This window comes from Mugil cephalus, chromosome 8, assembly GCF_022458985.1.
Source record: "Mugil cephalus isolate CIBA_MC_2020 chromosome 8, CIBA_Mcephalus_1.1, whole genome shotgun sequence".
NCBI classification, from domain to species: domain Eukaryota; kingdom Metazoa; phylum Chordata; class Actinopteri; order Mugiliformes; family Mugilidae; genus Mugil; species Mugil cephalus.
In genome coordinates this window covers 3,937,664-3,956,574 of record NC_061777.1, presented here as the reverse complement: position 1 = coordinate 3,956,574, position 18,911 = coordinate 3,937,664, and the positions used below count along the sequence as shown (strand labels likewise).

The 18,911-nt window shown below is 44.3% G+C and overlaps 1 protein-coding gene across 2 annotated transcripts in view; it reads left to right on the top strand.

Annotated features, from left to right (window-relative positions):
- Nucleotides 1–18,911, top strand: part of kremen1 (kringle containing transmembrane protein 1) — a 62,941-nt gene that overhangs the window by 38,291 nt on the left and 5,739 nt on the right. For both annotated transcript variants that reach the window (XM_047592429.1, XM_047592430.1), the window contains exons 4-6: nt 10,021–10,145; nt 12,548–12,701; nt 13,705–14,037. In XM_047592429.1, coding sequence (XP_047448385.1) covers nt 10,021–10,145; nt 12,548–12,701; nt 13,705–14,037 — 612 coding nt within the window. The remainder of the gene's footprint in view (nt 1–10,020; nt 10,146–12,547; nt 12,702–13,704; nt 14,038–18,911) is intronic.

Genomic DNA, 18,911 nt, shown 5'->3' with positions numbered 1-18,911 from the left:
GGATGGTTAATGGCTGTGATGAAGCCCTTTCACCTACATTAGACCTGTCCTTACCTGGCGAGGTGGGTGGAGGAGCCTGGGGCATTCTCTCTCTTATCCTACTCTGACCTCTGGCCTCCTCTCGGCTCCGCCCACACCTGCCCTGGAGGCAAATACCTGCCCGCAGTGCTGTGTGGAAACGCTCAGACAGAAACTAGAGAGCAGAGACTTTCACAAAAACAAGCCACGGGACATAAGGCAGATTTCATCTCTCGTCTCTTTCTCTGGCTCCTTCCCCCCCCTCGTCCTGGCCGGGGTAAAACCAGGCAGGGCCATTAGGGAATTAAAGGTATTGATTACGAGAGGAGCCAGTTGTGTAGAATGTTTGCTAATGAGAACGCGTACACGGCTGTTGTTTGGGGCTCGTCTTGGGGAAAGCGGAGGAGATTAATGGCAGGTCAACCACTTTAGGGCTCACCGAGGAGGGCTCGCAGCCAAATGTAGATTAGCATTACTCTGCTCAGGTATAATAAATGTAATTTTTCATTGGATGCTGCACTGCAAGACTTATGCAATCGCCTGTACATGCACGTGTTGTGTGTTTGCCATTCTGCCCGTTTTCAGATAGATTTGATTGAAAGTATGATGAAACAAAGTCTGCACAGCTGGCAATCATGGTAGCTGCTCTATGAGAGTGTACTACTGGGAATAATCTGTAAATGACGCAAAAAAGCAGCATCCATTTCTCCCACGTATTTCACATATACGCCGATCAGCCACAACATTAAAACCATCGACAGGAGAAGTAAATGACATTGAGCATTTTGTGACAAATCAGTGTTCTGTTGGGAAACTTCTGGACCTGGTGTTCATTCTTCAGACTTTAGACTAAACCACATGTCTTCAACAGGGGGTCCGCTACCCCTAGGGGGGGTCCGCTACCCCTAGGGGGGGTCTGTAGAGCTACCGTAAGGAGGTTGCAAAATCTTTGGTTGATTAGACATTCTTTATGTATTTTTTTTTTAATTCTCCCCCACAAATTTAAGTTTCTTTAAACACACATTAACATGAACGCAGCATATCTTAGTAAAAGAGTAAATGGAGGCAGAATACGTTATTTTTTATCGCTGCTAAGCCAATCAGAAGATATTAGCAAGATATTAGCAATATTACCAGAAGAGAAGCTATAAGTAGCGCTAGTTTAATATAGAACACATATAGTAGGTATGGGGTCCCTACTTAATCTCTCCAACAGTTTGGGGGTCCTTGAAAAAAGTCATTGGGGTCTTATTAAAGGTGGCTCTGGCTCTTTCCCAAGGAACACAGGGGTAATAATGTTAGGCCTGATGGGTGTACACGAAATAAAACGAATGCATCCTTATATAACGGCCCTGCCCTAAATCCTCCTTCGCGACGGTGCTGATGTTCGGTTTGTGTTGAAACTGAGTCAGAAAGGGTCTGATCGTTCTGGAGGATGTCGTCTGTGGTGCCGTTAAACTGGATCGAGTTAAACTCTAAAGTGTTTCTGTTATTTAGCCCGAGCCAGTGTCAGCTCAACACAATCCAGTTTTAATAGTTCTACAAACCACAGCCTCCAGAACCAAAACACAGTTGAGTCAACATCTCTCTGCGCTATTTGAAACTTATGCTGAATACCAGAAGCTTCGTGAAGATACAGTTTAAAGCAGGATTGTTATATTAAAATGCAGTTGTGTACATGCAGCATGTTTAAGGATGTATTTACTGGGGGTTGTCTTTGTCTTTACTGTTGGGGTTTGTGTGCAAATTCACTTTATGCAGAGGTGCAACTACTTTTAACACACAAATATATATAAAAACAGTCTATATATGGTTCAGTATTTAATCATCTAATGCATAGGTTAATACTGAATGCGAAATGATAGTAATAATGTATATTTATAAATGGCACGAGTTTAATATAGAACACATATAGTAGGTAGGGGGTCCTTCAGCTACAGCTCCTTTTATCCTTTGATTAATCTTTCTTTCTTTATTGCGTCGTCCTCAGACCTAAAATGTAATGCATTACTTATTCCTGTAATTTCATATTAATTAGATATTAGACGTTATGATATTGCTGTCTTTGAATTGTGAGGTATTGCATTACTTTTAAGTTACTTTCACCAAAATAACTGGAAATATGGATTTTGCGTTCGCAATAGATGTGCATAACGACATAACGACTAAGCTAACGCTAACAACAGTACAATATAATGGAGCAGGTATGGCTCATGGCTCAATACAAATTGTGATAGAGATACTGTATATTTAGGGGTATTCACGTTGAAATCGATATTGCTAGAAGTTACTACTGTATATTGTAACTCAACACCTAAAGAAAGCGGCATCACGCTACATGTTTCCTTAAATTACTGGTTTGGTTTCATGCACAAAGGGAACGTAACTGTTCTTCCTTTTCTCTAAATTGGAAGAACATTATAGTTAAGTTCCCTTTGAAGTTAACATTTGCATAATTTCAGATTTTTTTCTCCTCTGCTAATCTCCAATTTGTGTAAAAACACACAACATAATTCACTTAATTAATTTTGCGTTTAAAATCCATTGTTCATGTTACAGATTTTTTTGTAACGCCTCACATTACCCCGTTACAGCAAAAAGTAAAGGATAACAGTAACTGCATTACTTTTGTAACGCGTTACTCCCAACACCGGTCATGTCAGTGGAAATGTCCCACACTTGTGCAGAGCTTGTCACTCGGCGTCCAGAAGCCGCTCTCCTTGGAAGTGCCTGATGATGAACGGCGAGGCTAATCTAGCGCCTGAGGTGGTCACAAAGTGGCTCCTGAACCTTTTCATCTCCCGGCCGCCGCGGCGTCACGTCTCCCGGCGCTCCTCGGGCCACGGGTCGTCCCTTTTTGTCAGCGAGCAGACATCGTTGCAGCGATGTGTCCGTATTTCATTCCTGCATTGTTCAGCCGAGACTCTGAGAAGCCACTAATTATTCATTTAAAGCTCCGACTCTTCCTTGTTCCTTCTAATTAGACAGTTAGTCGCCGTCCCGAGGCCCCGGGCTGGGGCATTGATTTCCTTTATCTCAATCTTGTTGCAACACAGCCTCTACAACACACACGCACACACATAGGGATTAAAGACGACACAAACATGTACAACATACAGTGGAGGCTCCGCGTCTGCATCTCTCTGTCTCATGTTTTGAACACCCAGTCTGTTAAATACAAGCGCTTCTCTCATTCTGTCCAATAATAAGCCCATTATTGTCTAACTGTAATCTGTTCCCAGTTACAGGCCGCAGGATTTATGACCTCCATAGAAAAACAAAGCATAAAACCAACAGAAACACACAACGGCTACTCCCATCTCCTTCCAAACAATACAGAGTTTCCAGAAATGCTTGTCTTGGGGGAGTTTGTGGCATATTTCTGGGATCCTCTCGCGGGCTGCGGTGCTGTCGACCCGGCTAATCACAGTGTGTTGAAATGCGGCAGCTGTATTTGTTTGTGCGTTACATGCAGAAGAAGAAAAAGGGGGGTAATAAATACGAGCCGAGACGGAGCGAGGAGCGAGGTCAGAGAGACAGAACGGGGTGGGAAATAAAAAATCACGCTAACGCGAAGCGTGATAAGTGCCACTTCCTTGCTTTGTTGCGTATCGGGAGGCCTTGTGTTTGCGTGTTTGTGTGTCTGTGTGTGTTTTTGCTGCTAGATTAATGGGAGGCGTCAACCTGGGTTTTAAATGACTCCCGTTGAGCCTTTAAACACGCGAGGAATGCACCTTTAAAGTCTCACCTCTGTTGGCCTGGTTATTGTGTAAATAGTTACTATTAATAAACCAGCGATGCTCCTTCAAGGATCCTTCCTTTTCTTACAGGGTTTTTTTATCATTATTTAATAAATACTTTCTGTGTTCTGTAACCAGAGATGCTTATCATGGGTTTTGTTTTGTCTGCAACTATCGGGCGATATCAAAACTCTGTCTCTGAGACGTCAAACCTGGTGTGTGACAATAACAAAATAAAGTTTCAAAGATAAAGACTGATAAAATCAGTTTTCCTCATTGTAGAATTTTTATCATTACTGGAAGCGTTGCACATTTGGCTGGCCCGTTGCAAATACTGCTTTATGTGGAACCGCTGTCTGAATGTAACTCATTTTGTTTGTAACAGGTGCAACAGTGTAACTTCTGTCCTCATTTTATTTCCCATTTCATTTGGAAGCTCTTTTTATTTAGCTTAAGTCCAACTATCCCAAGAATATTCAGTTTTATGTCATACATGACTGAGAAAACTGTCAAATTCCAGCATGTATTTCATTAAAAAATATATTTTACTTCTAATTTCAAACCATCCAAGTAACCACTGCTGTTCTGTAAGGAATGGATCAGCATTTACACGTACATGCTGCATGATATAGAGAGGTGTTATAATGGAAATACGTTTTCCTCATCAGCTAATAAACACCGATCTGTTCTTCATCTTTTCAGTTTTTTTGAGTTGTTCCTAAATCGTTTGTGTCTTGAGGTGGCTGCTGCCATCAACGACTGTTATTATTATGGGGTGGGGGTGTCTGGTCTGGTCTAGGTGGGTGCTACATGTCTAAGTAACATCCACCCAAATGAAGTTTCCCAACAAAACAATGAATTGATACAAGATAGTTAATGTGATTTACTTCTCCTGTCAGTGGTTTTAATGTTGTGGCTGATCTGTGTATCTACACTGAGTATAAAAAATCTATTATGCAATCAGTCAATCAATGCATACATTGTTCTTAAATTGAAAGTACAAAAGGCCCCTGTGAGATTTATCACACAATAGATTTTTATTTCATTAAGCTCTGCAGATTTAACGAGAGTTCAAACTTTTTCTTTTTTTCTTTTTTTTTATGCGGCGTCGTAAAATGTAAAAGAATCGTATTTACAGCGTAACGGAGATGGTATTCTGGAAATGTGGCATAAATTTCACCACCCCTGTGATTCTTCATTATAGAAACCACGGCGTCGCCCACGCAGTGAAACCACAGGGCGTTATCGGCCGTGATCGGCGTGGGCGCTCAGTGCGTCCCTGCAAATTGACCTTTCTCGTCCCCACGTTCAGAATTCTCGAGTCGCGGCGCGTCCAGTGTTTCCTCACTGATACAGAACAAAATAAAAAATCCAAAATAAAAGAGATTCAGCTGACAGGGATCAGTTAACCAGCCCACACAATGTGTCTAAATGAATCTGGATGAATGCGGTTTAATTGTGTTATTGCAGGCTCTCGGGTCGACATATTTCTCATTATCGTATTTACTTATTCTCTTGGATTAACGAGAGCGGCTTTCGCCCAGAAATCTGCACATGTTTTAAAGGTTCCTCTTTCTTTCTCGACTTTGATGTTGTCTCGTGTTTACGCGAGCGAACATGGTGGATAGTACTTATCGAGTAGCGAGGCATCCGGAGTCCCATTACAAACAAAGCTCTTCTCTCCAACTCCCTCTCAGCCTCTTTATTGCTTTTTTTTTTTCTTCACCAAAGATTTCTTCTGCTCTTTACCCTCCAGATGTCATCGAAATTTATAACTGTAATTATGTTTCCTTAATAACATGTTTGTCCCCCCAGCTCATCAGCCCACTTGTACGCGCTCCCTGCCAAGTGCACTTGCCAAAGCCTGCTGTACATGTTTGATGTTGTTAGCTCTATCCCTCCGTGTCGTTCTTTTCTCTTTCTGTGTTTTGGGTCTCTGGTTGTGTTGTTGTTGTGTCTGCTGCAGTGACAGAGTTGTCTCCTCTTCCCTGTGAGACAGACACCAGTGCACTTTGTTGTTTTGCCCCCCCCCCTCCTGCCCGCCTCATGCCTGCGGTGCATTGTGGGAAGGCTCACAAACTGCTCTTTTTTCTGGGCTGTGGATGGCAGCGTGCTGCCAGGTTGTGATGAGTGCGGCTGCAGTCAAGCCGTGTTTAGCTGTGTTTTTCCCTCTTTCTCTTTTTTTTTTTTCTAACTTTGTGGGAGTCCTGCACCCCCCTCCCCTCCCTCCCTCCCTCCTGCTGTGATCTCCTAAGCTTTTCAGCGGTCTGGTCTGGGTCGACTGCAGCATTTATGCACCTTGTGTTTCCTCCGTTTCTCCCCTCTGGCTCGTTAAAAGTCTAAATTCCACCAACAGCTTTGAAGTGCTCAATGTGTTTGTGTGTGTGTGTGTGTGTTTTTTTCTTTTATTGTATGTGGAGATATTTGCACTTGTTGCGCCTGCAAAGCAGATGTTTTTTGGAGACGCTGCCTCGCTGAGGAGCGAGGAGCAGTTCCACCGCTGTCGCCCTAAACGCTGCAAATGCAGGACGGTGCGTTTCAAGGTTGCCTTTTTTCTGCCTTTCCTTGCTCGCATTCAAATCTCGGGTGCGACACAGACCCACCACCTGCTGCTCCTCAGCCTGTGCCTCGGAGCCCCTGGGATGACAAGAGGACAGAGAATGATAAATTGACTGTAGTCTGCAATTTTCCTGTCAAAGCAATGTGAAAAAAGAACGCTGCTGCCTTTAATCTGGCTGCTGAGCCCTGCAGTAGGATTTTGTTTTCCCCCCCTCTGCTCTTCTGAAGCTCCATTGAAGTGTTACCTGTCTGCCTGCCTTGCTCGGAGGGAGGTTGCTGGTTTCCAACCAGATGTTTATCCCTCTTCTCTTCTCTGCTCCCCTCTTGAAAAGCAGTTGTACATTTCTGGGTTCACAGCAGCGTCCTGCCTAGGGCTGGGTGGTACCGGTTCATGCCAGATACTGTAATACGGTATTTTTTTCATTATGATATGTATTCATGTATTTCCGACATACTGGTGTATTTGATTACACAGCGCTCGGAACAATGCACCACAAGAAATTTTAATGTAGTGATTCTAAGCACACTTGGTGCGACTGTATCGCTGTGAGACATGGGAAAGGTCCAAAAAAAGAAGCGACAGACCGAGAAGAATTCGGGAAAAGCCAAAAAAAGCGTTTATTTTTTTTTATTTTTTGTAGGGTGACCAGATGTCCTCGCTTTCTGAGGACAGTCCCTTTTAGATGACCTGTCCCCCGGCTAAAGCTGTCCCCGAAAATGTCCCCAATTTGAGCTTTTTATGAATGAGGAAAAAAAAGTTACGCGCAGACAACAGATATTACGGTAGCCGGTTGTGCTGCTATTGACATTACAGACATAGAAGTTTAAATATGTGCGTTACATACGTGTATGTATATATATATATATCCACATCAGCAGGCAGTGTTGACACGGGGCCATGCAAACCTGTTTTACTGTGGGATTATTCTACAATATTTACTCATCATCACAGTAAAATAGTCCACCCTTAGTCAATGTACTGCATTAATTCCTCTCTCAACCAGTGGAAAATGTTGTGAACACATGATTATGCACAGATACTGATACAAATACTGTAATGTACCATGATACCGTCAGAATTTTGAAAAATACCATGATCATTTTTGGCCCTAGCCCTGTCTCACCTTGAGGGGCTTGTCGCGTCACGGCCTTAACGGCGAGCGGGCATTGGAGAATCTTAGTAAACAGCCATATTAATCCACTTATAAAGCTTTGGGCGTATTGAATCACATTGCAAATGATTTGTTGCTGGTCTGAGAGTTTGAGTCATCTGTCAAACACAGTTCCAAACGGCAGCGAATCACGGCTGCAGCCAAAAGCTCGACGGTCACTTTACGGTCAGCGAACCTAAGGAGCTGCCCCCTCTCTCCTCGTCTCTGTCTGTCTCTGCCACCCTGCCGCCCTCACGTCCCCTCAACCCTCCTTCCCTTCCCAGACATTCTTGTGCCCGACAATTCTTCGCGGAATCTAAAATATGTCACACTTTTACCCCCCCCCCTTTTTTAACATTTGCTGTTAAACAGAAAGAATCTGCAGAATCTGTTGTGCATGTCGAGGGGGCTTTTTCTGTGCCAGCCACAAACTCAACACTGACAACCACTGATGTCGCGGAGACGAGGCTCGTGCGGCCTTTATTAAGAAGCGGTTTTGAGTGATGCTCCTCTGCAGCGCTCCCGTATAAATATTCAGGCTGCATGCTAATCCGTGCCCCGTTTAGTTTTGTTTGGAGAGTACAAACATATTCCAAAGCCGAATCAGAGCAGGCTTGCAAAAGTGCATGAGTTGTTTTTGTTCTGCCAGTGACTGGGTGCCAGTTGGCCTCTGGTGGAAGTCGCTGTCATCAGACGAGCTCGGCCTGCCCGTCGGCCGCGTTGGCAGGTAAAGCTCCAGAGATTCTGGGTTCTAGGACGGGAGTCGGCGTGCGACGCTGTCAGGGGACGGAGCGCTGCACAGGCCTCCCAGCGTGTTGTCAGGCTTTGGTGCAAAGCAAAAAAACAGTTGTTGCACAAATAGACAAGACTCATGTGTAATATCTTTTGCTTCGAGCTATCGAGCTTTCTGTGGCTTGTTAGATGTCTGCTCTGTTTGCATTTGCATACACGTTTACGTTCGGGAAAATAACTCAACAGTACAAAAACGTCTCTTATTACCTTGTTCCGGTATCAATATGTCGTTTTTTGTGTCTGCGCATAACCCAAATATCTGATTTGACCTGTTTTTAGTCGCTTGATTTGCATTCGATTCCAATCGGAGGGCGTCCGTCACACTCTGAGCTCTGCAACAAAGACGGATCGAAACTTGAAACTGCAGACGCTTGATGCCGAGCGAGGATGTGTTGTCACATGCTTTTTATTTGTGCATCCTCGCTGTATCTCAAAGCATCACTGACAGCTATTTCGGACACAGTCTTTGCCCTTGTCTCCTCCCAATTAGCTCTTTTGCACCACTCTAATTTAGACTGAAGAGCTGTGTTTTTCTTTTTTTTTTTCGCGCTCGCAGTGAAAATTACTTGGAGATAGTCGGTTTAGATCCGTTTGTCCGCTTCATTCCACCTCAGAACACTGAAATAGACGCGACGGAAACAAATCACAAGACTGTCAGAGGCGCTATTGGTACGGGGTGTTTAATCAGCGCACCAGATTAGGAAAGGCTTGCATAATATTTGATTAATAAACCGTGGATTAAGAGAGGCAGGCCGATTCATCTGCTAGAATATGATCTGCGAAGGTGTCAACATCCATCTCCGGCATCTTTGTGTCTGCTCAGCGATCCATCTGCACAAAACCTGACCCACACGCTGAGGAACCACTTCGACAGTTATAACCAATAAATGTCAAATTGAGGCGTATGTGTTGGCACACCTTTCAGTTTATGAAATCTCAGCCAAAGCATGTCTGGAACCAAAAAACATTGCACATTCATTTATAATAATAACTTATGTTCTAATAAAAATTACCTTTCTGGTATTAAAGATTAAAATTACTCTAATTTAATATAGGGAGAGCTGTTGGACTTGGCCTCCGTCCAGCTGCTGTTTTTCAAACGCTGTCTGGAAGGACATATCATAATTATTTTTTTTTTTTATACTTGGCACATCAGACTTGGACCATTTGAACTGTCACTACACACTACACACTACTCATGCATGCAAAACACATTATATCGCTAATCTGATGCAACTTGCTCTCACTTCTGACAGGGTACATTTTCTAGATTCCATTTTCCCTGTTGCTGTGACTCAAACATCCCTGTCCCCTTCACCCTACTTCCCTGCTCCTCGTTCCTTCGTTGCCTCTCACCACCTCCTCCTCCTCCTTCTCCTCCTCCTCCTCCTCCTCTCTTTTCTTCAGAAGCCAAATAGTTGGCTTGCCTCTTGGCAATTCACGCCGACTCTATCAGACAGAGGCCTGAATACTTGTCGAGTGTGTCATGGTAGATTGTTCTTTTGGGTGCGTCTGTGAGGTGAAGCGTTAATCACAAACATCGTGATTATAAAACTTCAGCATGGTTAAAAGCGCGCTTCATAAAAAAAAAAACAGTGCACACGAATAAAAGGTTGTTCCGCGCTGCACCTGGTGGCTTGATCATGAGAAGGATGTATTTAAACTCCCTCTCTAATTCTTACCTGCACATGCTCCTCGTCGCTGCACTATATTTGATGAAGATAGAGCCTAAGTGTTATTCCCTTCCTGTCTCCCTACAGTGCCCGGGAACCTCGGCTGCTTCAGAGACAGCGGCGACCCCCCTACTCTGTCCGGCACCAGCGAAACCTCCAACAAACTCACGATCCAGAACTGCATCAGCTTCTGCAGGAAGCAGAGATACAAGGTGAGTGTTGAAACTCAGTTAGAAACATATGAGTTAATCATCCGACTGTAATTAAATTTAATCTGATGGGATCTGTTGGAGAAAATGTCCATAATGTACCCACTGGTGTGGTGCAGAGTTGGTCCACTGGGAACTGATCTCCCAGGCGAGTCAGACTGTTTGGGTGGGGCTTCATGCAGCGATGAACAGAAGAGTAAAAGCAGTGGAGATGAATTTTTTCCCTGTATTGAAAAACGGACCATAATGAAATCTAAATGGCTCATGTTCTAGTAAGAATCCAGTCTGGCTATGCCGGCCCAAATGCATTCACTTATTGAATAAGAAAATGTAAATTGACCATATCACTTCTAAAAGGTACGCAAGCTGCAATAGTCAAGCCTCTATATGTGGATCATGTGCTCTTATGGGTAGTTATCGCCGCCGTGCCGTCTTTACTCAACTGTCAAACTTTCGAAACGGACCAGTGAATGAGAGATCATCACAGAAATCAGGGCTGACAGCTGGAAATGAACGGTTATTAGCCCAGTGGGCACCTCCCCATCAGCGCGTCGATATCCTCCTCTGTTCCCGGCTTCGCCATTGTCCCAGTTAAACATTCTGCCAGGTGTTCATTTTCTGTCTCGGCAGATCCGGTTCAGCTCCGTCTGCACTGACAGATTCTGACAGACCCCCCACACCCACCTCCCTTCCTCTCTCAGTTTGGCAGATGTTACAGGAAATGGCGACAGATTGGCACCGTCCGCCTACCCTTGGACTGTCACTGTCCTCGGTGCGGATGCGGAGCGTCAGTGCTCGGAAGCACGGATCCCGTGTGACTTTTTGACAAAGAGCGTGCCTGACGAGTGAGACAGCGATCCGTCGGCGTTCGCACGCGCCGCTGCATCACATAGAATAATGGAACGAGGGCGCAGCTCGACGAGGGCAGAGAATTCTTATTCCATGAGGAGAGACGCAGAGTGGGAAATGATGCAGTACCTTCAGTTGCGCGAACTCATTTAGGGCCCGAGTATTGAACAATGGCGTCCTTTTCAACGAAGGACAAAAGCTCTTTTGAGAACAGTGGCCGGTGGCAGCGAGGTCAATATGTGTGAAGGTTTTTTGGCGTCCCACATTCCTGCTGCAACACTTTCAGAAAGAGTTTACTCACGGTGAAAGTCAGATAGGTGCAGTTTCTTTTCATGTTTATTCTCTGCAGCATGGGGATGGATACAAATAAGGTTTAAACCAATTGCTACTGATGGCAAACCAGTACTTTTGAAATGGTGCCGGTGCTTAAATGATGCCTGAACCGATGCTTAAAGAATGGAAATCGTACAAACTTTGTTTAAAAATGGTGCCTTTTTAATTTTTAAGGCATTTTGTGATGGACAAGTTGAACAAAATCTTATCTTATCTTCCACTACCGCTTATCCTCACTGGGGTCGCTGTCATTGATCAACAGGCGGGGTCCAAAACTGGACAGGTTGCCAGTCTATCGCTGTGCTAACGCATACACAAACAACCATTCACACTCACACTCACACCTAGGGTCGAGTTAGATTAGCCTAACGAGCACGTCTTTGGAGGTGGGAGGAAACCGGAGTACTCGGAGAAAACACACGCAGACACCGGGAGAACAACAAAATATTAATTGAAATAATATAAATTCAACTAAGGAAATAAATTAACCAATATAAATTCAAATTCACAACAAACCGTTGGGGTCTTGCAGGCTATCGGAGACGATACACATCTAAGCTTTTAAAAAGCACCATCAGATTTTTAATCAAACTCGAGGTGTTACCTCCTCCTTCGAGCACTTGTTGCAGGTTGCAGAGTCTGCATCTTTTGAGGTGAAGTCCAGCCAGGCGTCAGCATGTAGCGTCGGCACAGCAGCAGGGCTAAGGAGGTGAACTGAAGCACCGATATCCATGTTGCTTTTCAGTACAGAGCATCAGTATCGGCTACATGTGTGCAGCTGTGCGTTTGAAAGGAGTCTCTCTAATCAGCTGGGAGCTCGTGGGCTTATAGAGTCAGATTGCAGCATCTTGTAATCATGAGAGAAAGAGCAATTAGTGGAGGCTGGACTTTAAAGAGAGAAGGATGCAGATAACTACATGTTAAAACTACTACGAGAAACATTTAAATCTCTAATTGAATGTGTTATGTATTTGCAAACTTATGCAAAGTGCTTAATCATTTATAACTTTATGGGAAAACATTCATGCTGAATATTTTCATAAAACAACCTAAATCTTTGTGCTTCCTCCACTCGATGGGTGTTCTCACTCAGCACAGTGGGCCCTTCAGTGTTTCCCTTTGTGGCAGCCATGTCAAATGGATTTATAATGAATGGCTTTGCCCAAAGTTTGTTTTGAATATCTGACGCAGTGAGTTGCACAACTCCCTTTTGTGTTCCGCAGCTTGCCGGCATGGAGTCAGGATACGCCTGTTTCTGCGGTAACGAAGTGGACCTGCGTGACCACGGAGAGTCGCCCGGCATGGAGTGTAACCACGTTTGCTTCGGCGACCACACGCAGCCTTGCGGTGGAGACGGCTGGGTCATCATCTTTGACAGTGAGTGCTGCCTGATGCCTTGCTTAGAGCCTTTCCCCTGATGTCAGCGGTTCGCGTCGGTCCCTACAATTTGTGAAAACGTCAAAATGTCCACCTGCGCTTTTGTTTTTTTGCTTGTTTACACTATAAAAAGGTCAGAACATGTCCAGTGAGTAAAAGCTTTTCCCCATTTCTCCAAGACAACTTGAGCTTTCAATATCTGACGGTTGTTTATGATTTACTGCATGTTATAAGAGTGTAATAACCTTCCAGGAGAGGCGCAAGAGAGATTACCGCAATGATGTCATATTGGTTGTTAAGCACAACAACGTCTCCGCTTTCAGAAACCGTTGGAATTTTTCCGATTGCGTGTTTCAAAACGTGACGTGATTGCGGTAATCCGAAGTGCGCTTTTGCAAACATTCCCCGGCCGACGCATTCAGGTCGATAACCCCGACCCTAGCTTTTAAGTTGAAGGCATTAGACGCACGTTGGTCTTAGAGCTTCACCAGTATCTAACTGGAGGTTTGACAGAGCTTTTTCACTCTCCCGATTGATTTTGAGGGTTCTCTGCTTCAGGCTATTTTCTAGCCTGGACGATAGACAAACTTCCACGACCACAATATTTTTGTGGGCGAGGAAGTTGGTGATTATGCTCCGGGCAAAGATCTACCAGGCCAAATCAAATCGTTTGAGCGCTCTCTATGTGGTGATGGACAGAAGAGTAACAGTCATTTGAGCTCCGTGGACTTTCATTTGTTTAAGACAAAATGTCTCTGATTGGTCGGAGGACTATCCAATTGAGTTTTTTTTCTTTGCTGTATTAGTTAAAATACATCCAATAATGATGGAGTATACCGGGCTAGGTATTTCATTCATTTTCTCTAATTGCTTATTCTCTGGAGGTTCACTGGTTGGGGGCGGCATTACCAGCAGTCATTGGGCAAGAGGCTATATAAGTTCATTAATTAGCTCCATAGCTCCCAACCTAAAGCAAACATCACACATTTCCTCTGTCTTTCAGCTCGAGTGGGCGCCTGCGGTGGGAACTACTCATCTCCATCCGGAGTCATCTACTCCCCCGACTTCCCCGACAAGTACGGGGCCGGCCGCGTTTGCTACTGGACCATCCAGGTCCCCGGATCCTCGGCCATCCTCTTCAACTTCACTTTCTTCGACATCTCCGACCAGACGGACATGGTGGAGCTGCTGGACGGCTACACCAACCAGGTGGTGGCCCGCTTCGACTGCCGCAGCCCGCCGAGGGAGCTGGTGAACGTCACTGGCGACTTCGTCATACTGTACTTCTACTCAGACCGCACCAACCAGGCCCAGGGCTTTGCTCTTCTTTACCAAGGTAACACTGCCCAAGGATTTCACTGCAACTAGTGTCCACCTGCTTTTACTATAGAACCCTCCAAATCCACGAGGACAGTATTTGCATGCTCAGGTGCGCCGGCTTTCTAGCTCCACAATGCAGCTTTGCATGCATGGTTCGAGGCAGTTGTCACGCCACTGGCTGCGCCTATTCTCTTTTCATTTGTTAGTCAATGCCTCACAGCCCCAAGTGATGCTGCATATTTAAATAATGTTTTGTTTCTCTAGGAACTCGCTCTCTTATCAAGCCGTGGCAGACTGTTTCACTTCTCCAGAGTTCACTCCACGGCAACTTTTTATGCCGTCTACATACAAAACTCTCTCATTCTATGCATCACACGTTCTGATTTTCAGATTTCACTGTGCGGACCAGCTTTTCTTCTTCTTTTGGGTCCATCTGATACGAAAAATGTTTACAGGGTTTCTACGCAAGTGTGGAAAGTATGGAAGTATGAAATATGATTTTATAAATTTCCAGGTCTGGAAATGTATAGACAATCAAAATTAATGTATTGAAAAATATTTATGTTTCCAAGACTGTTACCACTGTTCAATTTTCTAAAACAGAAAATTGTAAATATCTATGTGAATATTCATATGCAACTTACGAGCCACATTACCTAGCTTTAATCTTTTGGTTCATAACAGTATATATATTCAGAATAATGAAAACAAATGATTTAATTCCATAGTTTATTTACATGATACACAACAATTTACTCAAACGTCTGGAAATTAGGGTCTGGAAAAAATATGGACTTTTGAAATTTCAAATATGTAGGAACCCTGTGTTTAATTTGGAAGTTGTTTTCACATTTCACCGTGTCCTCTCATAAATAGTCGGAACATACCAAAAAAAATGATTTAATGTTTTAATTTCTGGGCAGTGAACAAAGCACGCCCTGGTGTAATTCAGCGTAGGTGACATTCGAGCTCATAGGGCCGCCGCGGACGAGAAGCAATCTGTCCCCCGCTCCACCCTCTCTGCCTCCATTTGTAATCCCGTGTCATTTTTCTCGCCTGGTGGTGTTACAGTAAAAACAATATCGGAGGGTCGACATTCAGTGACCTCCCAACAACAGGCGCGATCCTTTCTCCTGACATCGCGGATCTTGTTTTGCGGGAGGCACCGTGACGCCCAGATATGGAATCTGAGACATGAAATGAGAAAAGGTCACCTCCTCAAGTAATAGCTTTTTTTTTTTTTTTTTACAGATACACAGAAAGGCCAAGACAGGGAGAAAGAGAAAGACAATAGTATTTATAGTAGATTTAATATCTCCTTGGTGGCGGGCTGAGTGGTCGAGGCTGTAATTTCAGGGTAATCGCTCTCAGATGACGATGGCAGCTGGGGTTCGGAGCGCGGTATTTTGTTTGCAAATGGGGAACATGTGGGACGTTCTGGGAACATCACGTCAGGTTGAGCGATTTCATGAAAAGGAGAAGATATCCCACGCAGCTTTTCACGTCCAGACGCCATTCACGGAAGAACCCAACAGGCCTGGATCAAATGGTATTTAGAAGAAGAAGTATTTCCCTGCGTTTGATGAAGAGATGCAGACAGGAAGTTTTACTGAAGAACAGAGAGTTCTTTTAAAAAAGGAACCAGGCCAGGCTGAGGTTGATGGAGAAAAAAATATATAAATGAGCACGGAGAAGCTGTGATAGACTGGAGAGATGAAATGTATTTTCGTACGTAAGAGAAATTAAAATGTCACCTTTTTAATGAAGTATAGACCGACCAGCCACAACATTATGACCACTGGCAGGAGCCAGGAAAGATATTAAACCCAGACCAGCTTTTAAGTTTTACCATACAATTCTCAAATGTAAGCTTCTGTAGAGGAAAAACTAGAGCACATCATTGCTGGGAAACTTTTGGACATGATATTCATTCACGTGGATGTTACCTAGACATGTAGCACCCACCTACACCAGACCAGACACTTCCACCACATAGCAATGATACTCATTGATGGCACGTTGGTCTTAGTGCTTCGTTAGGGCTTCACTGTGTTTACATGCACAACTTAATGGAGCTATGCTCGAAATTCGATTTTCTGAATGCAGCCCTTGTCCCAGTTTACATGCAACGGAGAAAATCGAATAACTGCAGTATAAGTAATGTGTCAGACCGACATTTCAAACAACAACCAGATGGATAATAGTACATCTTTTTTAATCTTGTATGTAATGTGTGCAGATAAGATGGCGCTATCCCTCAGGTGGTTCTTCTACCGGCTCTGTTTACCTTCTTCTTCTGCGACCGGTTTTCTTGGATTTGTTTGGACACCAGTGTAGCAGTTGTGGAGCATGTGCACACGTGTTATCCAGTTAAAAGTCTGATTAAGTCGTATACAGGCCAGGGAAAATCAATTTCCAGTCGCATTATCTGGCGTCCGATTTTAGTCGGAGTAACGTGTTTACATGCACTTAAGTTGTCCAGTTAAAGTCGGATTAAGGCAATGATTAGTTTTTTTCACGTGCACGCAAACGTCTCCCCCAGTTGACTTTGAGGGTTCTCTGATTCAGGGTTTTTTCTAAACCTGGTGGTCGATATGTAGCCATTCCCAGTAGGATGCAGCCTGACACAGGCACACAAAAAAAATAAGAAACAGAACAGCACAAGGTGTTGAGGACACCCTCAGAAGGCCCATGTCCATTCTCTGATGAGTTCCAACTGTTTCGAAAGCAGTTACACAATATTAAGAAGGTGGTCATAATGTTATGCCTGATCGGTGTATAATATATGGCATCAATTTCCAAACTCCGGCACACAGTGTTCCAGCTGTGGTGTGACCCTTCTGCTACTCCATTATCGCTAATCGTTGATTCGTTTGTGAGCTGACCGGATTCCAAACAACTCACCCACTGTGAGACGTGCATTTAAACATTTACTGTTTTCTTGTAATGTGCTTGTCACAGATTAATGATTGATTCCTGCCTCCAAACCTCATTTACTCAAATTGAGATGTATGAAAACAAAAACAAAACAAAAAAAAAAAGTGAAAGGGCCAAGTAACTGTCATAAACAGTGGTCTGCTTCGTATCACAGTCGGTTCAGATGACGGACGAGAAAATTTTTAAACTCACACAGCGATTTTAAATAAATCACATCTACGCTGTGTTTGGGAGAAGTAAATGAAAGGCAGAGGAGATCTCATTTAGGGTATTGCTTTCCTCTGGGAACACGTAAAATGAGTTGAAATAGCCCGCGCTCTCTGGTGCTGTTGTTTTATGAAGCAAACTGTGTCCATCTGGCGCTGTAAGCAGGTTAAAGCAAACAGAATTTATCGCAAACACTTTTTGATTAATGTCTGGGGTGGTTAAAAGAAAAATGAGGGAGAGTAAAGCTCTCCGCACCACATGTTTACTGCACGTTTGAGTGTTTTTGCAAAGTCAATCGGTTTCTTAACAAATGCAGTTAGTATTGAGGGTTCACTCGTGCCCCCGCTGCGTGTGCTTTCAACAACATGATCAGCGTGATGTATCCCATTACAGCGCGCACGCTGCGACAGCCCGGCTCACACAGGAATAATTAAAGGGCCGTTAAGTGATCTATGTCCTCGACTTGTGTGAAACAACGCGGCAGAGATTCAGGTCCACACCCCCCTGAGAAAGAGAGAGAGAGAGAAAGAGGCCTTGTAGAGTCTTATATGTCTGTCCGTCGTCTTCCGCTTATCCGGGTCCAGGGTTCAGGGGCGGCAGCTTGAGCAGGGAGGTTCAGATGACCCCTCTCCTCAGCCACTTCCACCAGCTCCTCCAGAGAAACCCCCAGGTTCTTCCAGGCCAGATGGGAGATATAATCCCTATTTAGCTCTCTCTTCTCCATGACAGACCAGGTTAAGCGCCCACATCACTGCAGACACCGCTCTGATCCGTCTATCGATCTCCCGCTCCATCATACCCTTACCCATGATTAAGATCCTCCACATGAGGCAGGATCTTCTCCCCAACCTGGAGTAGGCAATCCAACCTTTCCCGACTGAGGACCATGGCTTCAGACTTGGGGGCTGATCTTGATCCCGGCCGCTTTACACTCGGCTGCGAACCGCCCCAGTAAGAGCTGGAGGTCGTAGTTTGATGAAGCAAAAAGCAGAGATGAGATCCTTCAATCCTTCAACTCGACGCCCTCCACCACTCAGCCGCACCTAAACATTCTGTCCATAAAAGTTGTGAACAGAACTGGTGACGAAGGGCACTTACAGCCAGTGACACCGACCGAACTCACGCTTCGTTTGGTCTTATATCCTGAGGGACAAACGTCCTCCTCAACTTGTCCGTGGAGCAGGACGGAGACAGCAGCCTGTCACTGAACGAGCTTCTCTGCCCGACTTGACCAGCCCCTCTTTTTTATGAGTTTGTCCCGCCATGAGGTGTCCTTCCTCTTCTTAGTGCTGACCCCCCAGAACACCACAGAGTAGAAGAGGCCACGAACTACGAAGTACAACTACTTCACTACTGTACTTTAGTACTAAAATGCTGCACCCGTACTCCACTGGAGTATTGTTTTTCACTCACTTTTACTTAACTACCTATTACTTTGCTCCGATACATTTTTTGTGTTGTGCATTGTTAAACATTACAATCATAAAAATGTTAGAAATCATTCCTCACCCACATTATTATCAGTGCATACCTGAGTGGTGGATGACTGGTAGTTGCCTTTCGCTTAGCTGCCTGCATTGAGAATACTTGAGCTTTGATAGTTTGTTTGGAGATGGAAGAAGGAACTGAAGGGACTTAGATGCTCTAATCACTTATTTAGTTTTCACATAAAGAAAACACCTGTATATGGCCTTTGATAGCTTTGGTTGGTTTTACAATAGTGCATGTCCTCTATCTTGTAAGTTC